The sequence below is a fragment of the Sciurus vulgaris genome (assembly GCF_902686455.1).
Source record: "Sciurus vulgaris genome assembly, chromosome: 3".
Taxonomy (NCBI): Eukaryota; Metazoa; Chordata; class Mammalia; order Rodentia; family Sciuridae; genus Sciurus; species Sciurus vulgaris.
Window position 1 is genome coordinate 63,333,689 of NC_136463.1, and position 24,240 is coordinate 63,357,928.

At 51.2% G+C, this 24,240-nt stretch overlaps 1 protein-coding gene across 1 annotated transcript in view; it reads left to right on the top strand.

Moving 5' to 3' along the window:
• The first annotated feature begins 1,961 nt into the window (after positions 1–1,961).
• The window catches only part of RTN4RL1 (reticulon 4 receptor like 1), a 72,212-nt gene continuing 49,933 nt past the window's right edge, over positions 1,962–24,240 (top strand). The window contains exon 1 of the mRNA XM_079130896.1: positions 1,962–2,436. Coding sequence (XP_078987022.1) covers positions 2,424–2,436 — 13 coding nt within the window. The 5' untranslated portion in view covers positions 1,962–2,423. The remainder of the gene's footprint in view (positions 2,437–24,240) is intronic.

Here is a 24,240-nt window from a genome sequence, read left to right on the forward strand (position 1 = left end):
CAACACCTGCCTACAGTCACCCCCACCGGCTGGCTGGACTCCAAGACAGCACCCAATCCTGAGGCCTGAAATAACTGTTTCTCACATTTCACACAACTTTGCCTGAGATGTTGGAGTTTGTGGGGCAGAGGGGTCGTGGGGAGGCAGCTTGGGGAGATGGAAGAAGGATTAGCATACCAGTTTCAGGTCCATAACTAACTGATCTGCATTGTGACAGTGAGCAAGATGTTCAACCTCTCTAGGCCTTAGTTTCATGGAGGACCTCTATAACTCTCAGTATCCTGGAGTTTAATGTTGGTATCTGTCAAACGTTGCTCAGGTAGTATGTGAGGTCAGTTACAGTCTTACAGCTGGCAGGGGGAAGAGAAGGAATGCCTGCCTCATCTTCTGTTCCCCCAAAGAGGGACAAAGTGAACTATCTTCTGTACATGATCATTTCTCACATTCAAGCCTTTGCACATTCTCTTTTTCCTGGAATGCTCTTTCTCCTCCGCCTAATGAAGTCAGCCCTCAAGAGTAACCTCTTATGTGCATGTTTTCTGGTTATTTTTTACCCCCTACAGAGCCAGCAGAGCCCCTCCCCACACTTTGTAAATTCTTTCATATTCTAAGATGGCTTATAGGTCTTTCTTCTCCCACTATACCATACCTTTTGGAAGTCCAAACCTCGGCCCTTAGCTCAAACCTAGGCCCTTAGCTCAAACCTAGAGCCTCAGTGTCACTGAATTCGTATTAAAGTGCATGAATAATGACCTTTTTTTTTTTCTATCATGCCAAGTTTTCCTCTAAGACACTTCCATTAGATCTCTGCTTAGATATCACTTGCTCAAAGCTGTTTTCCTTGACCTTGTCAAGCTCCAGAACACTACCCTGCTTCTCTTTCTTCCAAACCCATCATATCATCCAGACTTTCCTCATTTGGTAGTAAATGAGGAGAACAGGGACCTTTTCTTTTTCATTGACTGTATTTCCAGAAATAGTAGTGCCCCACACCTTCAATAAATGAGTTGGATGAGTGACTTGGCCCACTCTTATCCTAGGCCAGTAGGGGGTGCCGGTCTCCACCCAGGATCTCGCGGGCTTGGACTTTCCCTATGCTCAGTCCTATCGGCCCCTTGTGGGGGTCCGATGCTCAGCCTTGCCACCTCCATTTTCTGCGAATTTCGGGGCGGGGTCGGTGTGGACAGAGAGATCAGAACCCCGCTAGGCGGATATAGCCCACTGGAATCCCGCACTGGTTCTATCCTACGGAGTTTGCAACTGAACCTCCCCGGATGCTTACTACCCCGCACCTCTCCCCAAAAAGAGTAGTGTCCTGGGATGCGAGATGGGGGATATCTTGGGTTTGCCCGAGCTGTAGTGGGCTGAGAAGAACCGTCGAGCCTCAGACGAAGAAGAGGAGCTAGCCAGGGAAGAAATGGGGCAGGAGTGCGGACTTGTGATTCGAACTTTGGGTGGCGGTCCTCGGGTCCCAGCAGGTAGTCAGGGCGCACGTTTCCAATCGCCTCTCCCGGTGACCTCCAGCCCGGAAGGGCGAGCGGGCGGGGGCTGGGCTGGTCTACGGCCGGGCTCCGAGAAGTCTACTTCTGGGGAGGGAAGGAGCTGGGGAGAGGCGTACGAGTGGCTCGATGACCTGCCCTAGGGCTGGGTCAAGTACTCGGACCGACGCGGGTCGAGGATAGTCCCCCGGGCGGACGCAGCGAAAACACCTTGGGAGGCGGCGCCGCACGGCTGAGCGTCGCTGCCCTGGGAATAGGACGGCGCTCGGCACCGCGAGCTGAGAGCACTTTCATAAATTTTGTATGGGAGGCGCTCCGTGAGCGGGGGCGGGGAACCAAGCAGAGCGGGAGGGAGGGAGCTAGAGAGCGAGGGAGGGAGCGAGAGAGGGAGGGAGGAGGAGGTGGGGGAAGCCGGGGGTGGGGGGTGGTGAGGAAGGGAGGCGCCCCGCTCCGCGGATCGCTTGGTCCTGCAAACGCGCGCCGGGCGCTTTCCGCGGAGCTCGGCTGTGCTTGCGAGCGCCCTTTTGCAGCAGCCGCCGCGGCTGCTGCCCGAGGGGGCGGAGAGGAAGGGGCCGAGGCTGACCGGCTGGGGGGCGGCGTCCCCCATCAAAACCGCCTGCAAAGTGTTCTGGGCGGCAGAAGCAGGCCGCCGGCTCCGGGGAGCAAGCTGCCCGCCTGGGGGCTGAGCGAGCGCTCTGGACTGCCAAGCAGTGCCGCGGTTGCTGCCGGGCGCCTGTGCCCTCGGCGCGGGTCTTAGACTCACCATGCCCCTTCGGGGCCGGGCCGCCGGGCACAAGCGGATCCCCGGCTTGCCCCCGCCTCGACGCGCTCGGATTAGCTGCAACTGGCGCCCAGGGATTTGAATCTGGACCCCAGGAGGGAGCGCTCCTAGGCCGACCTCTGAGCGGCGGCCCCGCGGCCAACATGCTTCGAAAAGGTGAGTTGGAGCCGCGGGGGCAAGTTGGAGTTGGGCGTACACCCCGCACAGCCACAAGCCCAGGAGCTGTCCTGCGCGGGGGCTCCCCTTCCGGAGGCAGTCCCCAACGAGCTGGCTGGTTTTGTCGACGCACCTACCTAGGGCTGCTGTTGGAGCTCTGCTCCCTTCGGTGGCCTGTTGCGATACACGGGCTTTGCTCCATGGATCAAGTGGCCAGGCCTAAGGATCTGGTTTAAGGGGTCAGCCCGAGACCAGTGCGAGCGGCCCGTGGTAAAAGGGGAGCTAGCCTCCTGGGACCTTTGATCTGCCATTATAAAGTTTTGCACTTGCAGGCTCCATCCTCTGTGCAGGTACCCGCTTCTGCTTCTGATGCTTCGGCTGGGCCAGGGCCAATCCGCGCTCCAGCGCAGCTAGCGGTCAGTCACCGCGCGGCCCCGGCGCTCATTGCGCGCCCTTGCTCCCCAGGCGGGGCCCCGGACGCGGACACTTTCACAGTAGTCCTGTTTTATCCCCAGAGACGGGCTGTGGGCACCACCCAGCAGCCAAGGATGGGGTAGGGCAAACGCCTGAAGTCCGGTTCCTCAAACTTTCTTTATGCCTGAAGAGGAGGGACTCGAAGGCGAAGGCCGTGCCCGTAGTGTGTGCGGCCGGTGCCGGGCTCAACTTAAGGAGAGATGGTTCCGCGACCACCTCATCGGACTCCTCAGCAACCCAGCCGGGTACAGAGCGCTGCAAAGTTGGAGCGGGCGCCGGGGAAGTCCCTCCGCGCCCCACGTGGTTGCAGCGCGGGGTGCGGTCCCTCGGGCCCAGAGAGGGCAGGTGACCACGTAGTGAGCCCACCGGCCCCGCCACCCGCTGCTCCGGCCTCCGCCTCTCTTCCCTCCCAAGTACCAGCCAGCTGTGGCGCCCCGCTGGGGTTCCCTTAGTCCTTGGCCCGGGCCCGGCTGCTACCGAGCCTCGGCGCCTGCGGCTGGCTGCCCCGGCCCTGCGGGAGCCGGCTGAGGCGGGAGCTCAGGTAGCGGAGGGGCCTGATCCCTGCGCTCTGCGCTCCAGCCTTAATCCGCCCCTGTTTCCATGGCAACAGACCGAGGTGTCGTAAGCACAGGATTCTGACCTCACAGCAGGATGGAGAAGGAGAAAACGGGCAGGGGGAGGTGGCGAAGCTTGGGGGGAGCAGAGCCTCGAGATGGGCGGATAGAAGCAGCTGTAGGGTGATAGAGAAGACCCAGATAAACTGGTCAGGCAGATGGGTAAAGAAACCACGCCTTCGGTGGGGGCCGGAAAGGCTGAGTGGTGGTCCCTTCTTGCCCAAACGTGGATATTTGGTTACCCCAGGGTGTAGGAATAGTCACAAACTTGAGTGCGACTTGTGCCCTCCACGTGGGTCGGTACAATGCCAGGGAAACACTGGCTACCTTTTGCTGTGGTGTGGAAAAAGTCTGTGGCTGGCTGGAGAAACCACTTCACTGATACACCCCAGTGCCTTTTCCATGCACAAAGATACAAAAAGTCTTTTCAGCAAGCAGGAGGTGCTGGCAGAGAGTCTCCGCAGAGAGAAGGCACTTTTTACAGAGCTGAGCACAGCCCTGGTCTGTGAAGCTTGGGCCTGGAGCAGGCAAACTTGCCTCAGTGGTGCAGGTTTCCCAGGCAGTTTTGAAAGGCCACCATGTCTGGGCTGTAGGTCTGTGATGGAGATCATAGAGAACTGACATCTCACTTCCCTTTTGGTCTTTTGTCTTTTGGCAGTTTACAGTTAAAAATGAGCCACAAAGCAGCCCACACACTTTATTTATATGGTTTAGGTGCCCAGGGAGGCTCTAGAAGCCTCTAGGAGATTTCTCTCCTATTCTGGCTAGCCAGAATGCATTCTGGGGGCTACTCCCTGGGGGGATGCTTCTTACCCTGCTCAAGAGGTAGCCACTGGAGGCTTGGCAGTCACGTGTGTTTGCCACTGGAGCTGTTTTTCCCTTCCTGCACTGCCTGGTTGGCTGGGGAGGTTTGTACCAACAAAGAGGTTTGTACCTGGATTGGCCAGAGGGAAGCAGGGCAAGGAAGTCCTTTTCTGGGCTAGCCTTGGCTTGGGTGGCCTAGAGCCTGCTGCTGGGGCATTATTTGGACAAATGACTTGCTTTGGTCCTTTCTTGGGCAGTTTTCTCTCTTGGCCCCTAGTCCTGATCCCTTGGATTTGACTTTTTGGCACACATGTATGTACAGGACACTCAGCTCTTTGTGTGGATTCTAGGTGTGTGCCTCAAGGCTAATGCCAAGGGAGGCGACCATTGAATTGTCTGCTTCTAGAATTTTTCTCAAAGGCTCCAGGAAATAATGTTATTGGATGGGTTGAGAAGGTTATTGTCTATCAGATGCAAAGCCTGTATGGGGTCCTGGACCTGAGTGAGTTTAATAGTTTAATTATGGTTTTGAAAAGGGTTTGAAGGGTAAAGAAAGAGTAGCTCTCCCTATATCCTTATTTCTCTCATACCTTTCTTGCCAGGGATAGAGATCTTGTGTTATAATGGAGTTCTGTGTGGAATTAGGAGGCTCAGTAGTACAAAGGCCCAGAGGAAGAGGAAGACAGGAGTAAGCCCTGGACAATGAGAGAGTCACCTCTCCTATTAAAGCTGTCCTCTGGAAGACCATTTTGGGGGATTTTGGAGTACTGCTTTACATCTCTCAGTGAGTGGAATCTTCTGGCCATAGTCCACCTCTGTGGTGCTGATAGCTCTGGTGGCTGAAGGGTTCAGCAACTGCTTTGCCTGCTTTTCCATCTCCCAGCCTACCCCTGAAGAACCAGAGATATAAAAAGCAAATCTCTGGTCAAGAGATGACAGGCAGGCAGGGTAAGCAAGGCCCTGAGCCGTCCAGTAATATCTAGAAAGGGTGGCCTGCTTAAGGTCAGGATCTCTGGTCTTCATTTTTAGAGCTATAAAAATAAAATGCAAATCACGAGCCTCTGGGCTAATACAGAATCTTTCCTTAAAGTTTTTGTCTTGTTAAGCAAGGAAACAGAGTGCCAAATAGGCTTTGTTAAGTGGCAGTATAATTAATAATTTAAAATCTTGTAGCTGTCTTTCATTAGAATTTATCTGTACATCAACCACAAAATCAGTCAAACACACTCATTTATAAGTTAATGCTATCCCTGAATAATTCAGCAAGAGCTAGATTAAGGCCTGCAACCCAGTAAGATGCATTTTGTTCTCTTGGTTTCCATAGCCAGAAGGACTGGCCTGGTGACCGAATTGGACTTCTCCTTCGTGGAAAGAAGGGCAGGTAGAGGGAGGTAGGGATCATGGTTGTGTCAGGTAACTGGTGAATTTGAGTTCAGAGGTTCCCTAGGTGATTACAGAGTCTCCTTGCGTCCAGGTGTGAGCAGCTTCCATCTCTGTCTCCTCAGAGGCAACCAAGACTTGGAGCTGTTAGTAATATGGCCTTTCTTAGCCTCAATGGATAGAAGAACATTTCTAGGTTCGTCAAGATACTTTCTTCTGCTATCAAGGAAGAGTAGAGGGGAAATTCAGGAACCTTTCTCAAGAGAACTGAGATATGAGGCTTTTTAGCCCAGGTCCAGGTGCAAAAGTGGAATTTCAGTCTTCCCAGTCTACTGTCCCCATCAAAGAATGTAACCTGGTGAGAACCAGTCTCACCAAAATGCTTCCTCTAATTGTTGCTTCTAATGGGCTACTTCTGTCCTCAAGCTCCCAGTTATTACACCAGAAAAGAGAAGTCAAGAGGAAGAATTTTAGGGGAGTACCAGGACACCCCAGCAGAGAGGAGAGGCAAAGGAAGTTGCTAAGTAAAGCCCATGCATGCGTGTTCTCAGCAGCAGCCAGAATAGAAGCAAGGACAGCAGTGCAATGTTCCCCCTGTGAGCTCAGATGACAAGAAAATGTGTTTTGGTACAGTTCCTGTTATGCCAATGTGGGGACAGTTCCTTACTGCAGAATCTTCAGGTACATTTTCTACAGGGACACTGTCTAGAACTCAAACTCCCAGCATGTGCACTGGTTCCTCCACTGCAGGAATGAGCCCCAGAGACTCTGGTCTTTGCCTTAACCTGCCAGCCCCCAGCCCTGTGGAGGGTGAAATGCCACCATTTATAGACCAGGTAGAGAACCAGAGCAGACTTGATACAAGGAGAGGTGCTCGACCAAGTTTGAAAAAAGGAAATCTTATTAGGAAAAAAAGAAGGGAAGGGGAGAGGTGTTTGCCCCTGACCTGTGCCTGAGTTGACAGCAGATGGGGCCCAGGAAGGGGAGGCTTGTGGAGTGAATCCAACTGCAAGCTCTGGCAGTGTTTGGGATCAGGGCCTGAGAAGGACAGAGCAGTTCGCTCTGATGTGATGAGAAGGAGGGGCAGGCATCTTGAAGGATGTCAAGAACAGATCTGTTTGGTACCATCTGCAGCGAAGTAGTGGTTAAGGTTAAAGCAAAGAGGAGATGACAGGGAGGGAACAGATGGCCGAGGAAGCAAAATAGCTGGTGAAACGGGAACAGAGCCTCTAGGGATGGCAGAAGGCAGGACCTCCGTGCTGAGTGCCGGAAGCAGCCCTTTCCTTGGGGTGGGTTGTCCAGGCCACCCTGGGTAGAAGTGAGTCAGAGAGAGGGATGAGGCAGGGACCCCTGCATGAGAGCTCTCCCAGGGCGTGGGAGAAGACCCAGGGAGCCATCAGCTCCAAGGCTAGGGACCCCAGCTGCAGGCACCTTCTTTGATGTTGATGAACTCAGGTGAGGAGGTACAGCTGGCTTAGTGTCCACTACAGCAAGGCAAAGCCACTTTGGGTCTCACTGAACATGCCTAGAGAAGCCTTCTGGGAGGAGTTATGATACCAGCTGAAAAGAGACAACAGGTAATGGACCATTCTTCCCAACTACCTTGGATCCACTTATGTTAAACCCCATATACGTCCTGATGATTGCTACCTATGTTTACTGAGCACTTACTATGGACCAAGCCTTATCTTATGCTGTGAGATCCATCTGTGCTTATTCCCACTTTAAAGATTAGGAAACGGAGGCACACACAGATGCAGTCTTGGTCCCCAGGTCACCCAGCTGGCACACTGCTGAGTCAGGCTGCAATTCTGAGCCCATCTGCTGAGCCCACATTCTCTTTGCTCTCTCAACCCCTAAGCTCCACTGTCTCACGTGCCCATCTGTCTTGATTTCTATGACATTTGTTTTGTGGGGTGCTGGGTGCTGCTGAATCATTTGTGTCCTGGTAGTTCCCATGCACTCCCTTCCTGTATTCTTCCAGAAGGCTTTCTGACTGGGACTCAGGTCCCCAAGCCACTGTCTCACACCATCCTCTTCTACTCTGTCCCCTTTGTGTCTGGACAGTCACGCCCTCACCTCTGTCTCCTGCTCTGGTTTCCTCATTGCAGACAGAGATGGGACAGACTCCTGCCTGTTTTCATAGCCCTGAGAAAAGGACCAAGGCCATGGCTGATTTGTAGACTGGGCCCTTTCCTTCCAGGCTGATCTGATAAACTGGCCAACACAGCCAGTGATGGTATGGTGCTCAGCAACCCAGAACACACTGGCCCAGGTGGGAGGAAGTTGGCAGAGGAAAGGCAGACCCCTCCACCTGTACCTGCTCCTCCTCCTCCCATTGTCCAGCCCAAATCTGCCAGCCAGGATGGCACCTAGAGGACTTAGAGCTGTCCTGTGATTCAGGGCCTCTTTTGTTCCTTTCTGGCCACAACTGAGTCTCAGAAGCCAATTCTTCCTGCAGTTCTTTTGGAAAAGAAAGAAAGCTGGATGTGGTAACATATGCCTATAATCTCAGCGAGTTGGGAGACTGAGGCAGGAGACTTGCAGGTTCAAGGCCAGCCTGGGCAATTAGCAAGACCCTGTCTCAAAATAAAAAAGAAATTAAAATGTCTAGGGGTGTAACTCAGCAGTAGAGCATCCCAGGTTTATTCCCCAGTATCGCTAAAAAAAGGAGAAAAGAAAAGAAAGAAGGTTAAGGAAGGCAGAAAGTGTAGGTAATCTTGGGGAGTGGAAGAGCAGAATCTACTTCAGAATGGAGGCTCTCCTCCACGGTGGTGAGGCGGGTGTCTGATCTAACAGATATGGCTGGTGCTTTGAGCCTGCGATTACTGTCTCATCAGTCAGTGAAGTTTGGAGACAAAACTGTAAACAGTCCCTGCTATCTGATTCACAGGAGTCACTGTGGAGGCCTCTGCGCTGGCACAGTGAGGAGGTTGGCACAATACGGAGTGTGTGTGTGTGTGTGTGTGTGTGTGTGTGCAGAAACACACCTGGCAAGCATGCATCAGGGTTCCAGGGTGTGCATGTCAGAGGTCCGCCGATGCAGAGCAGTGCTCCCCACTGCCCGGTAGCAGATGCGGGCACCCACGCCTTCAGTCCCCTAGCATGACTTGATGCTGTGGTGGGCTGGTGATCCACTCATTGTGGGGTGCCCAGGAGTGGGCAGGCCAGCACTGTGTGCGCCACATGTCAGTAACAAAACTTGCTGAGTGGGTGTGTGGCTCATCCTCACAGTGGGTGGGTGGGCACGACTCATCATGTTTGCCAGCGGACAGACCACTGCAGTCCCAGAGATGGGGCCTCTTGGCAGCTTTCTGGGTTGATTCCAGAGGGTAGTGGCATTGTGGTGACAATTGCATCAGTGTGCAGGAAATTGAGCAGAAGTCCCCTGCCTAAGGAGAAAAGCTGGGCTCTCAATTCTCAGCCCATTGAGGTAGCGGGAAAGTTGGCTTCTGCCTCCCAAATTGTTCAGGCAGTTTGTTCTCTCTCTCTCTCTCTCTCTCTCCCCCTCTCTCTCTGGGTACTTGAGCCAACTTATAGTGAAGGAGGCCTTCACATATGCATATATAGAGGGAGATTCATGAGGCCCTAGGGGGAAAATTGGCATTCTTTGTAGAATGATTTATTTATAGGGTGATTGGATGATGGGATATGGAGGCTAAGGTGCCTCCATTAGTGAGGAACACACAGGGCAGGAAGCCTTGCTCTGCATTTGACATTTAGTGGGGCTACTCCTACCAGGGAGCTGCTTTTTCTTTTAGAAGGTTTTGCCTTTAATGTTCTATTCATGGGCTTATTGGCAGTCTGGGGGAAGGAAGGCGCATGTGGTGAGATGGGCTGGGGGCTGAGGCTGGCCAACTTGGAGGAGACGGGGCCCAGGGAGGTCAGTCAGTGGCCAATGTGTGGCCTCCCCGGCAGGCCGGACGCTGGGATGCTGGAGGACGTCGGCTGCATTCTTGCTCTTCAGGCGGCCTGCTCACCCACCACCTCTCGTTGGCATGTGCTGTGTGTGACACACTGTATCTTTACCGTCTGTCTCCCTCTCCACTGGCTGCTGCTCTGCCTCTGACCACAGCCCTATGGCAACGCTGGCTTTGGCCTTGGTGTGGGACCTTGGCCTTTCTGAGGGACTGTGGGGATCGTGGAAAGAATACCCCCAAAGTTGGAGTCTCAGGGCTTTGGGTTCAGTTTCATCTGTGTGGCTGACTTACTAGGACCTCGAATGGGTCTTCTCTCTGGGCCTAAGTTTACCCATCTGTAATCTGTAATTTGACTTTTTTTTTTTTTTTTTTTTGCCTCAGGGATTGACCTCAGGGGCACTTAACCCCTGAGCTGCATCCCCAATCCTTTTTATTTTTAGTTTGAAACGGGGGTCTCCCTGAGTTGCTTAGGGCCTTACTAAGTTGCTGAGGCTGGCTTCAAACTATCGCTTCCTCCTGCCTCAATCTCCCAAATCCCTGGGATTGTAGTCTTGCACCACCACACCCAGCAATATGACTAAACTGATGGTATTTTAAATGCTTTTCAGCAACAGAATGACTTTTTCAAATGATCCCCAGTGTCAGAGCCCAGAATATAAAACTCATAAGCATGGGGTGGGGCCTTGGTCAGAGCTGGGGGGAAGAGTTCCTCATTTGGTTTCACTCCCCCCACCCCCGACAGCCCCACTAGTTCGGAGACTCGAGTCCCCTGTGATTCCTATCCCTTGCACTGGAAGGTCGCTAGTGCACTGAGTGTTGTGTGCCAACAAGGACACTTCACTGTCACAGACACCCGGCTTGAGTCCTGGCCTCTGCGGTACGGTAGGTTGTTCTTCCCCTCATTTTGGATGCATGTGATGGCTCGGCTCTCCTCCCATGTCCAGGAAAGGTTTGTCCTGGTAGCCTTCTTGGCGCTGCCTCCCTCTCACACCTCAAGCTGGAAAGACTTCTGGCTTTCTCCCCTCACTCCATTGCTGCTGCTCTGGCTTGATGGTAAACTTAGACCATTTCTGGTCTCCTTGGCCCTCTGGCTTCCTTAATGGCCACTTTTTTGGTCTCTCTCCTTCTCCTAAGGCTGCTCTTTCTCAGCCCATTTGCCAGCTGCACCTCCTCTTGTCATCCCTCAATGCGACACCTCCCTCGGAAGTGCCCTGGACCCTCTGCCCTCCATACTCTGCTCTGGGGGCTTCAGCAGCCACAGCTGCCATAGCCATTTGCAGATACCCTCACATCCCATTTCCAGTCAATATGCTGCTTCTGATGCACAAAGCCATCTGTCTGACTTCCAGATGCCCTCACTAGTCACCTCACAGGCCCCTCAAACCCTGTGTGTCTGGAACTATGTTCCTGCTCCTTCCCGGTTTCTTCCAACTTGGCTTCTGAAATCATTGTTCTCCCTCCCACCCCAGCCCAAGATGTGGGAGCCTGAGATGATCCCCTCTCACCTCACCCCTCCCCAGCAGCTCATCACTGAGTCCTATCAGCTCCCTCAGCTTCCTGGAGCTCCCTTCTTTGCCTGCCCAGCCTCCATTCTAGCCCAGGCTGCCATCTTCTTTCCAATATCCCAAAAGCCTCCGTGCCTCCTCTTGCCTTCACCCAATCCAAACTTTGCAGTGTGGCCAGATTTTATAGTGCTATGTACTCTTGTCACTCCCTTTTATTAATTCTACTGTGTCCATCAACACATTAAAGTTGTACATGTTTATGGTACATCACATGATGTCCTGTCACTTTTGTTTAACTGCCTTCAATAATTCCCCTTTCCTTCAGGGGATGGCCCAGACTTCCTAACCTGTCTGTGAAGCCCTCCCACTTGGGTCCACCTGTGCTGGGGCTTCCTCTCTCCTCACTCCCGACTTTGAACTCTAAGCTCCAGGTCTACTCAGCTTCTTTTGATTCCACTGAATGATTTTCTTTCTTGTCTCTAAGGATTTGCATGAGCAAATCTGCTAGAACACTCTTGGCTCTCTCTTCCCGTTCATTCCTCTCCTTCAGGTTTCCGCTCCTTTGGACATCCTCTGTCACCTGTATGAGGGGCAGGGTCCCGCGAGATGTGCACCTGTCATGGTACTCAACCCACTTGATTTCAGTTGCTTTTTTTTTTTTTTTTTCTCTTTCCTTTTTTGGCAACCCAGGGCCTTCCTTGTGCATGCTAGGCAAGTGTTCTACCACTGAGCTATACTCCCAACCTTTTTAATTTTTTTAAAATTTTGAGACAGGGTCTTGCTAAGTTGTACAGGCTGGTCTCAAACTTGTGATCTTCCTTGCCTTGGCCTCCCAAATAGCTAGATTATAGGGGTATGCCATATGCCTCATTTTATAGTTATTTTTATATTATCTGTTTTCCTTGCAGGATGATCAGTTCCATGAGGAACCTAGTCACTGCTGCCCCCCTTGCCCCTTCAAGCCCACTGTCCACACTGCTCTCTGTCCTACGCAAGTTCAACAACGGACTCTCATGCCCTCTTGCTTCTAGTTGGGTTCAACCAGTGGTGAGTCCACCAAAGGTCACCCACAGGTTTTCTCAGAAGCACAGCCTGCATTAAGGATTCAAGCAAATAGTTTATTTAGAAATTGATCCTAGGAAATGCCAGGAGAGTGAAGAAGTAAAACAGAAGGCAAGAAGCCAATAAAGTGCACCTTGTCAAGCAACTTGAAAACTGTGGGTAACCAGAGCCTAAGCCCGCTGGGGAACTTTGGGATATAGTCTAGATCAGGCACCTTGAAGTTGTCAAACCAAAAGGGCAAGAGAGCTGGGGTATTTATACTCCAACCCCCATCAGTCACTGGCTGAATGGTGCTTCTGGGGAGGTATTAATTCCCCAGCACTTTTGGCCTGCTCTGTAGGTGAGCAGAGCCAGCTCTACATCTAGAGAAAGCCCTCAGGCAAAGAAACACAGTTCTGGGGGTTGGAAGGCATATTGGTGTGTGTTGAAATGGTAAAAGCGACCTGGCTGCCTTTGCTACCCAGCTCCTGCCAGCACTTCTCTCTGCAGCTCTTCCTCTGTCTGAGTTTGGTGGAAGCTCCTCCCCTCGCTCAGTCTGCCCTGTGTGGGGAATAATAACATTATCTCTTAGGATTTCCCTACCCCCTGTTCATACCTTCTTTATATATTCCCTAAGTTACTCAATCCTAGGATGCTCTCTGTTTCTTACCAGGACGCAACTAAAAATGAGCATCCTGCACAAAATACAATGAAACACATAGTGGAATTCAGTAAAAAGTGTTGAATCAATAAATTAATGCATGTCTACGAGATGATTATCTAACAGCTGTTGATTGATTTTAAATGTAGGCTCAAACATCTGAAACAGTACAAAACCTATTTTTTATTTTTATTTTTTATTTTTCTGAAGTACTGGGAATTGAATTCAGGAGCAATATTACTACTGAGCTATCCTCCCAGTCCTTTTTATTTTTTGTTTTTATCTTGAGGCAAGTTCTAATTAAATTGCCAAGGCTAGCCTTGAACTTGCAATCCTCTGCCTCAGCCTCTCCAGTAGCTGGGATTATAGTAGGTGTGCATCACCATGCTTGGCCAAAACCTAATTTTTAAATTGCTCTGTAACTAAAAAATTAAGTCATAATAACCTAGAGCTTTTTTTCCTTTGTTTTTGTTTGTTTTGTTTTGTTTTGTTGGTGGTGCTGGTGGTTGAACTCAGGGCCTCACACATTTTAGGCAAGCGCTTTACCACAGAGTCACATCCCCAGCCCCTCCTTTTGTTTTTAATTTGATTTAATTAATTTATTTTTTGAGATGGAGTCTTGCTATGTTACCTGGACTGGCCTCAAACTCTTTGGCTCAACTGATCCTCCTGCCTCAGTTCCCCAGTTAGCTGGGACTACAGTCACCTAGCTTTTTATTTATTTATTTAGTAGTACTGGGGGTTGATCCAGGGCCTACACACTAGATAAGCACTCTACCACTGAGCTACACCCCTAGTCCTTTTCAAATTTTTGTGTTTTTTTTGAGACAGGGTCTACCCTAAGTTGCTAAGACTGCTCTCAAACTTGCGATCCTCCTGCCTCCGACTTCTTAGTTACTGGGATTACAGGAATGCACCACCATGCCTGGCTAGGTGTTGCATCTGCAAAACCAAAGAACTTTTCAGAGAGAGAGAGTAGATAGGCATAGTGGCACATGCCTGTAATCCTAGTGACTCAGGAGACCAGGGCAGAAGGATCACAAGTTTGAGGCCAGCCTGGGCAATTTAGCAAGACCCTATCTCAAAATAAAAAATAAAAAAGATTGCATATGTAGTTCTGTAGCAGAGCTCCCCTGGGTTCAATCCTCACTCTCTCTCTCTCTCTCTCTCTCTCTCTCTCTCTCTCTCTCTCTCTCTCTCTCACACACACACACACACACACACACACACACACACAAGAGGTGAAGGGGACAGGAGCCTGCTGATGTAGCTCAGTGGTAGAATGCTTGCCTAGGATGTGTGAGGCTCTAGGTTCAATCCACAGTACTGCAAAAAAATAAAATAAAATAAAAAAATAAAAAATAAAAGAGAGAGAGAGAAAAAAAAATGTCTTTTAATGAAGAGGATGTGGAATAGAGTTGTACCACAGCTTTCCCTGTGCAATGTCTCATAAAAGCAGGAAAGCCATGTCTGATTAGCCCCAAGTTACAGAGGAGGATACTGAGACTCAGAGCAGCTAAACAGCTCATGTAGAACCCAGCTGAGGCTGCCTCACCCTGGCCCAACCCTGTTCTTCCATGGCCCTGGGGAGCTGCAGGCCCAGAAAGACTGGCAGAGTGGACCACAGAGGACAGCCAGCTGGGCAGGCACTGCGCTGGGAAAAGAAACAACACTCTTACTTGGAAAAGTTTAGGGTTGTACTTGGCAGATTTTTATGGAACAGAATTTGCACTATCGATTCCTTGGCAAATGAAAACCTCTCATGGACACTCTGGGCTTCAGAGATCTGAAATGTTTAAATGAGGCTGGACCGAACATGAGGAGGTAAAATTGCCTGAGTAGCTGAGCTCAGGTGGTGCCTGGGGTGAGGAGACTGCCGCTTTTGTCTTCTCTCCCATCTGTGAAAATGACTTGTTCTTTGAACTGCTGGCTCTCCCCAGCAGGGAGGGCTCCCTGGTTGTTGCCCCAGCCTGCGGTTTAAACAGAAAATCTGAGCAGAGGGAGAGAGGCCTGGTGGCAGTTCACAGGGCCACTCTCAGGAGAATGCAGCAGCCAAGGGGGACATTTTACCACCCAGTCCACTCGTGGGTGGCGATTGGCCCTGGGGCTGCCTTGAAGCGGCAGTGGTTGTCTTCTTATAATTAGCCCACTGGCCCTGGTGGGCTGATGTGTCTGTCTTCATGGGCAAATTTGGTTGCAGGGATTCACGACTGCCTGTTGGAAATGGGGGATTAGCTCAAAGAGATGAGTGACTTGGACTCTCTGAGCCTCTGGTGACCCAAGGAAGTGTAGCTTCTTGTGGTGACTCTCCTGGCCTCTCTGCCCTGGCTTCTCCTCCCTCCAGCCTGCCAGCTCCTCCTCCATCCAGCCATCCACCCTCAGCCATGGGTACCCACAGATCTTCACCTTGCCCACCGCCCAGTGTGGTTACCCACAGCTTGCTCTTCAAGATAGCCTTCCTCTTCCTCTCCCTCAGCTCAAGGTCTGAAGTTCTTGGTTTTCCCAATTTTATTTCCCAGAAAACTGCCCTCCCCCAAATTGAGCCAGCCACCATGGTTCATGTCAGGCCATGTAATAGATCATGATCACCTGCAGATTGTCTGTCCACCGATGAACCCGCTTCCTCTTACCTCGTCAGTCAACAGGGGCACGGGGGGCGGCTGCTCTCCATTTGACAGACATTTATGTAACAACTATTGACTGCCTGACTGGGCACGGGGGATGAAGCAAGGAATAAACCCGAGTCTTCTGTTTTTATGGGGTGTACTCTCTAGTTGGGAGTGGAGAGGTAGACAATAAACCACTGACTACATTCCATCAGGTGGGTGTTGGGGGGGTAAGTGCTTAGGAGAAAATAAACAGTAAAAGAACAGAAGATAACTAGGAGGTTGAGGTGGGAGGTTTAAAGGTTTGAGGCCAGCCTCAGCAACTTAGTGAGACTCTCAGCAACTTAGCAGGACACTGTCTCAAAATTTTAAAAAAGGGCTTGGGATGTAGCTCAGTAATAAAGTACCCCTGGGTTCAATCCCTAGGATCAAAAAAGGGGGAACTACTATTTTGCTTTTTTGCACTGCTGAAATTGACCTTCGGGCCTCGTACATGCTAGGCAAATGCTCTACCACTGAGCTACACCCCTAGCCCTTTTCAGTTTTAATATATATAAATATATATAATATTATACGTACAGTATAATATATATCACATATATTTTATATATATATAATATTATATATCACATAGTATATATATAATATTATATATTAAGATTGAGACAGGGTCTTGATAAATTGCCCAAGCTGGCTTCAAACTTGCCATCCTTCTGCCCCAATATTCCAAGTAGCTGGGATTGTAGGCATGCCCTGCCACACCTGGCAAGAGAGCTGTTATTTTAGGGAGTTGGGCTGGGAAGCCTTTCTGATAAGGTGACATTTGAATAGAGGCCTAAGTGAAATGAGAGAGGGAGCTCTTCAGATGATCAGAGCTGCTTCTCCTGGGAAGAGCTTTCCTGGCTCTCCTGGAACAAAAGCAAGTGCAAAGGCCCTGAGGCAGGAATATGCCTGATAAAATGTCCAGCTGCCTCATTGGTTGGGACCGTGAGCAGGACAGTCATCTGAGGTGTGACCTGCGGAGCAGTTTCTGATACCTTTGAAGAGGATCAGAGCTTGAGGCCATTCCAAAATCCATCACTCTGTTGGGGCATTCAGAGACCAAGGCAACAGCTGTGGCAGGGGTGTAGAGAAGAGTGATGGGTTTGGGACTCCCCTTTTCCATCACAGTCAGATACCGCTCCCTTTTTTTGAAACTGGAGATTGAACCCAGGGCCACATTATCACTGAGCTCCATCCCCAGCCCTGTCTTTTTTATTTTGAGACAGGGTCTTTGTAAGTTGCTGAGACTGGCCTTGAACTCACCATCCTCCTGCCTCAGTCTGCTGAGTTACTGGGATTACAGGTGTGCGCCACGGCTCCCAGCCAGACACCTCCCCTCCTTGGCTGTGTGTTGCCCAGGCTTCAGTCTAGTATGTGGTTGGAGATCAGTTTCCACAGCCCTTCCTTTCTTACTCCAAAGCATACAATCTAGAACACTTGTGTGTGCAGTCCTCACCCACAGTCTCATTTATGCCTTTTATACAATTATACATTTAGATCATCCGCACCAACCAGGTCTGAGCCCTCTGTGCCTTGTAGTCACTTATTTAGTAGTTTTATTTTTATTATTATTATTTTTGCAGTGCTGGGATTGAACCCAGAGCCTCTTGCTTGCTAAGCAAGTGCTCTGCCACTAGGCCACACCCCTGGCCATTTCCTGATGAACTGAACCCTCACTGTGGTCCTAGCACTGTGGCACATGAGCAGTGGGCTGAGTACCAGTCTCCACTCTCAGGAAATTTACAATCTGATGGGAGAAGCCACACACCCAGGAGAAGAAGGGAAAGGACAGTGTAGGTGGTAAGGAAGGCGGTTTCAAGCAGGGCTGGGGGAGCAGGTGGCTGGCGGGGAGGGCCCTCTGAGGAGGCTTTGTGAGAGGAGGCGGGTCTTGAACGAAAGGCTGGAGGGCAGGTGCAGGAGCTGGGCCTAGCCAGGGTCGTCCTGACACAGGGTTGTCAGCTCTGTTGTAGGGCAAATTGGCAGGAGCCTGATTATTGCAGAACCTTAAGTACCAGGGAGGAGGAGGGTAGGTTGACTCAACTTGCACAGAGTAAATTTTTTCATCTTGCCAAATAATGCGCACCCATAGCAGGAAACATTGGAAAAACACAGATTGGCAAAAAAGAAGAAAATCACTATAATCCGAGAACCCAAAGAGCCAAGAGTGGGAAAGCGCATCCCTTCCAGGCATTTGGTGCACTTGGTGCGCGTCCTACGCTTCTTTCCTGCATCTGTGTAAACAGGCCCTGTCTTGTTAATTAACCACGTACCCCAAACACCTTTCTGTGTTGGCAATTCTAAACCTCAAGGGGTTTTGTTATTGTTTTGTGATGGGGTCTCACTGTGTTGCCCAGGCTGGTCTCAAACTCCTGGGCTCAAATGATCTTGCCTCAGCCTTCTGAGTAGCCGGGACTACAGGCACCCACCACCAAGCCCAACCTAAGCCTCAGGGGTTTTTGTGTGTGTGTTGGTTTTTTGGTTTTTGTTTTTTTTTGTATTTGGGGTTCTGGGGATTGAACCTTTTACCTCTGAGTTACTTCTCCAGCCCCTGACTCCCACCCCGGGCTTTTTTGTTTTATTATTTATTTATTTATTATTTTTATTTATTTATTTGTTTGTTTGTTTATTGTAGTGCTGGGGATTGAATCTAGGGCTTTGTGCATGCTAGGCAAGCACTCTACCAACTTAGCTATATCCCCAGCCTTTTTTTTTTTTTTTTTTTTTTTCCCAGATAGGATCTTGGTAAGTTGCCGAGTCTGGCCTCAAACTTGCAATCCTCCTGCCTCAGCCTCCCAAGTCTCTGGGATTACAAGCGTGAGCCACACCCAACCTAAGTCTCAGTTTTAATGGCTGCAAAATGCTTCATAATGCAACTTGCCAGTTCCCTCAGCTCAGCAATACTCCTGTTAGAGACCACACCATGGCTAACCAATGGCTGCCTTGACTCATGAGCTTTATGGACTTTGAGCCAGGGACAGAAGAGGTGTGAGAGACAGATGCTTTCACAGGGAACCCAGTGGGTGGAGGCCTTTGTGGGAGGTTTATGATACCCAATTGATAAGACTTCAACCAGCAACCAGACAGGACCCTGAAGCCATCCAAGAATTGGCGGAGAGGAAGGCTCATGTGTGTACACATATGTGTGCATGTGTGCATGTATGTACTGGGACTGAACATGACCCAGGAATCCAGTGAAGCAGGCTGTGAGTGAACCAGAGAGGGAAGTTTACGGAGTCACCACTTTTCTTTGGGACAGGGTGACTTGTGATCCTGGGAAACTCCTGAGGATGGGGTTGAGGAAGAACATGCCCCTTGCTTCTGATTTGCACCAGGAGCTTTGATAAATTTGCAGACTCTCAAATTTCGTGATAGAAGAGATCTGCTCTCAGAGAACTTCAGTGCCTTGCCCAACATCAGACAGCATTAGAAACAGTTGACCAGTGGGTTCCAAAGAATGTCTGAGATCTGTTGACTGACAGCAAATCCTTTCTCTGTTCAGGATCCCATGCCCAATCTCTCCCTGCTCCTCCACCCTAGTGGAGCCCACGTTTGTGGCTTCTCTGGCCATGCTAGTGACTTTCCTTGCGTAGAGGTGGCTTCTTGCCCACAAAGGTGGAGGGCTTGGAAGGGATGGGTCATTCCAAAGGCCGGTGGCCAAGCCCTTCATCTCTGAATGGAAAGACTCAGGATCTGTTCAGACCCAGGTCCTGGGAGGTACCTTGTTTCTTGGACTTGAGTTTCTTCATCTGTAGAATGGGGCTGATAGTACCTATCTTGTAGGGTTGTGAAGATTAAAATAAACATCCTGTATAAAGCTCTTGGCACTTTACTGTGGCCTGACCCAGAATAGCTCAGTGAACACTGCCATCAATATTAGTAGTAGCCGTGCTCAGATCTTGCTACAGCCCACACCTGACTGCCCTTTGAAGTCTTGCCTCTCCACATCCTGAGCTAGTCTTGTGAATACTTAGGACTGACATATGCCAGCCCTAGTCAGGGGCAGGAATCTCAAGACCAGCAGACAGTTCACCTAGAGCAGAAGGACTACTCTGCTTGGGGAGGATTCTCCTCACTCTGCCCTGAACTTTCTGCTCTCTCCCCCAAGAGTCAGGGAGAAGCCCCCTAAAGTCATTGCAAGGGGCATTATGAAAAGCATCCTCAAGGTGGTTTTCATTGGTTCAGAAAAGCCAGAGAGGCTGAAGGTCTGGAAACTGGTGCACCACCCACCAATTGCCAGCCCATCACCCTGACTCCTACTCAGCTGCCACTTCCTTCTCTCTGAAACAGGGCCTCCCTGATCAGAAAAGAAGACCGGCAGGGCATGGTGGTGCACACCTATATCCCAGCAGCTCGGGAGGCTGAGGTAGGAGGACCGCAAGTTCTAGCGTCAGCAATTTAGCAAGGCTCTAAGCAACTTAGCGAGACTCTGTCTTGAAATAAAAAATAGAAAGGCCTGGGAATGTGGCTCAGTGATAGCACACCTTTGGGTTCAACCCCTGGTGCCCTCCCTTCGAGAAAAAAAGGAAAACCCAATCCTGGTGCCCAGTGCCCCAGGCTCTTGGGCTGTGAGGTGGACACTGGTCGTTGCCTGGTTCCTTTAGACTTCATTGCTCCTCTGTTGGGTTTTCCTGCTGCCTCCATAGATTAAGCCAATGACACCGGAGCAAGGGCTGTGGAGCCAGACAGGTGGGCATCAGGTCCCCATTTTACCACTTAACAGAGGCCTGACCTTTGGGCAAATGCTTTTATTTCTCGGGGACTCAGTTTTATTATCTGAAAAGTGGGATTAATGCCGCCTGCCTATTAGGATTTTGGGCGTTCGTGACAAAGTAGATATAAAGTGCCTTGCTGGCGTGGAGCAGGGCCTTGGTGAGTCCTTGCTGCTGTTCATTTTCATCATCTATCTATTATTCAACAGCCATGCACAGAGGCCTCCTGTGTGCCAGGCTCTGTAGAGATGCTGGCCACCGCAGAGAGTGTCACAGTCCTTTTCTTGGTTGGCTTATCTCCCTGGCCTTTTTCCTCACTGTTGACTCCTATTCTTTGTTCCAGGCCCCACCTTGCCCTGTCTGCCTGCCCACAGGGTACAGTACCTGTTGGGGTGCGGGACATCTTCGCCCCTAACTTGTGGCCAGGCCCCGCCCACTCACAGCAAGCAGATACACACTTCAGGGGGGACGGGTGTGTCTTGGGAGCTGGCAGTGCCCCTGGTGAAGAGAGCTCTCACCTCCCCCACAGAGGAGGCTGGAAGGGACTTCTCTCTTTTGTCACTCCCTTGGAAAAAAGAACAGGAATTCAGGGGAAGGATCTGTTAGTGGTGGAGGGTTTGTGCTGAGAGGGCACAGGGACAGAAAAAAACACCTGGGGAGCCCAAAATGAGGAAACAGACCCTTCCTGCCCCACCCCCTTTCTTGCTGAATTGGGATCTGGGTCCCTCTCTGCAGCAGGGTCAGAGGCTCCTTGGCCCCTGGCACTGTCTGCCTCACTCGCTTCTGACCACCTTTCCACCCTGCTGGGAACTGGCCAGGGTGTTTTTACGAACAAGCTAACCACATTACAATCTCAACAATTAACAACAACAACAAAGAAACCAGAGAGAAAGAGAAAGAAGGGAAGAAAATAGTCCTTGAACAAATGCTGCTTCAGTGTCTGCCAGGACCTAAGATCTGGTACTATCTATTTTTTAATAATTGAGGGTAATAAATATGTATTTCTTTCTCCTCGCCACCCCCATCCTCCGTAGCTTGTCAGCTCCCTGCGTCTCTCCTCTGATCAGACCAAGTCTTCCCCAAGCAGAAAAAAAAAAAAAAAGATCCTTTAAGCAAAAAAGGATTAAAGCCTTGAAAGTAGGTCTGCCGGAGATCTCCCCCTCTTCTTCCCCCCTCCCCTCCCCCAGGGCTGCAGTGGAGAGGCCCCTCAGGGGAGCCAGGGACAGGGGTTGGTGGGGCGGGCTGATGCAGCAAATCCCATGTGGGGACCTCTAGAGGGAAGGATCATGCAGTTCTCCCTCCCTGCAGTCCATCCAGTCCTGGGCTAGCCTGGGGAAGACAGCCTAGCTGAGCCCAGGTCTCCACTGGCCCCTGAGGAAGGGTAACCTGAGAACCAGCATCCCCAGGCCCCCAGCTGGATTGTAGGAAACCGGGAAGATGTAGGTCTCAAATAGTCTGGGCTCCACTTTTGCAACCTTGTTTTGGGCTTTAGGGGCCTGTGTGACCTTAGAGCAAGCACTTGAGTCTCAATTTATTCATCTGTAAAATGGGAATATAAACTACCTACCTCATGAAAGATCAAATTAGGTAAAGACAGTCCAGTGTCTGCACATAATAAATACATAATAAGTGAAATAAACACATTTTTTTTTAATGGACTTCTCAGACATGAAAGTCCCATCCCCTGGCTCTTCATATCTCCAAAGGGCCTGCCAGGCACAGCCATTTTCTTGCATCATTCCCAGCACAGCTGGAAAGGACGTTGAACCTGAGGCTGGTGTGGTTAGGACCTTGCCCAAGGCTGTTAGAAATCAGCAGTGGAACTGGAACCCTAAGCAGTTCCTGTGTCCCTCTACTTTCCTGGCCTGGCATCCTTTCTTCTGCTCCACACCCTTCCTGACAGGGTGCCCAGTATCCCTGGATCTGGGCCCCAGGAGCTACCCAGGAAAGGTCTGGCCTGGAGGGAAAGGTATGATGGGGCATGGTGGCTGCTGCTTGCAGACCCGCCTTTCTCCATCCGCAGCTGCCAGCCTTACAGATCTTGCTGAGGCAGCAGCCCTGGTCCAGGCGGCTGGCCTCCCTCTGTGCTGGGCACATGCACACAAGGCTGGCTGCAGGTGGTCAGCTCTGGGTCCGTGTACCCACCAGGGCCCAGAGCCCCTGGGCTGCTCCAGTACTCAGTGGCTGGCCACATGACCTCCAGGCCTCCCTGCCCACCCCCAGGCCTGCCCTGGCTGCTTTGGGCCCTAGGCAGGAGAGGAGAGGCAGGGCAGGGAGGCCGGAGGGCAGGAAAAGCAGGAGGGAGGTGGCTATTTATAGCTGGCTTTGCTTTTGTTCCTTTTCCAGCAATGCTTCTCTTTAAATAGGAGCAGGGCTGGAGGCTGCAGCTCTTCCCCAGCCGCCTGCAGTCAGCACGCAGGCGTGTGTACTTTGTGTGTGTGTGTGGGGGGGGGCAGGGGGGGCACTTCAGTGTATATGTGTGCAGGTGTGTAGGGTCAGGATGAGGGGACAGATAGTTAGTTCTGTCCGTGTGCATACACCAACCTGCGCAGGGGTAGAACTTGTAAACGGCACTTGGTGTGTGAATGTTGTGTGTTGGCATATATGCACACCTCTAGCGATAGGGTAGTTCTGAGTAAGTGTGCATGCATTTATATTGGTGAATCCACAGTGAGATGGAGCAGTCACTCCATGTGTGCATGTGTGTAAGCATATATATACACATGTAGAAATGAGGCCAGAGGTGGGCAAGTGTGTGTGTATGTGTGTGTGTGTGTGTGTGTATCTAATGTGTAGAATGTGATGGAAGCAGCTCTTTTTACATTTTAAAAATTTATAATTAATTTTAATAATGGGGATTGAACCCCTTTGGTGCTTTACCACTTGAGTAGCATCCCCAGTTCTTTTTATTTTTTGAGACAGAGTCTTGCTAAATTGCTGAGGCTGGCCTGGAACCTGTGATCCTCCGGCCTCAGGCTCCAGAGTGGCTGGGATTAACAGGCATGGCAGAAGCAGTTCTTTAGGATGAAAGAATAACTCTACAATGGGAGTGTTGAGGAATAGCCTGCTTTGTGTGTTTGAGGGTGTGGCACAGTGTTTAAGGACTGGAAGGGGATGGTGTCTCTTGTGCATACCACTCTATATATACTCCAGGAGGGTGGAGTCTTTGGCCAGGGTGTACTCTGCCTGTCACTGAGCCAGAAGTGTGGGCTTTTAACCAAATGCCTAGGAATTGCCAGTGTGTGAGAGGGAGTGTAAAGGGCCGCTGGGATCCTATCTGTCCACCCAGGAGGCGTTTTTAGATCACTCATAGAATCCCCGGGGTCACTGTGGGGTGAGACCACTCCTTTTTCCCTTTCCCTGCTGCCAGGAGCCAGTGCTAGTGGATAGAAGGGTTCCAGGACGTTCTAGCACCAGGGAGACCTTGGCGAGCCGATCCCAACCAGTGAGGAAGCCCCAGTCTTGGGGACAGGTCTGGATTCTCAACTGGCGCCACGTGTGTCTCCGCCTCAAATTTCAAATCGGTAAAATGGGGAGAGTAAAGCCCTCTCTGGACTGCGGTTGGATTAAATAAGATCGGGCTTGTGCTTAGTACACCCTGCGCTCCGGCGACCCAGGTCGGGGTCGGAGATGGATTGGTGTGGAGCGGGTGTGGGACCCGGGAGCAAGTCGGAAGTTCCACAGCCGTAGGGCGCCGGGCATTTGCTCGCTGCTCGCCACCCTGAGGTCCGCAACTCCTGAGCGAGGGAACGGATTCCAGAGCCGACCACCGCTCCCTGCGCCCCTGCAGCGTCACAACCCAGATCTGTCAGCGCGGCCCAGCGGTTCTGGAGAGAGAATTGGCCGCCCGGAAACGGCCGGACGCACCGGGGTTGCTCTCGGTCCTGGCCGCCTGCGGGAGGCGCGGGGCACCCGGCCCGGGCACCACCCTCACTCGTGGGCCGGGCTGGGCCTCGCCCGGCAGCTCCGGATCGATGCGACAGCCCTCCCCGCCCCTCCCCCAAAGGCCAAACAAAACATTGTAAATATTTAATCCAGGCCAGGGAGC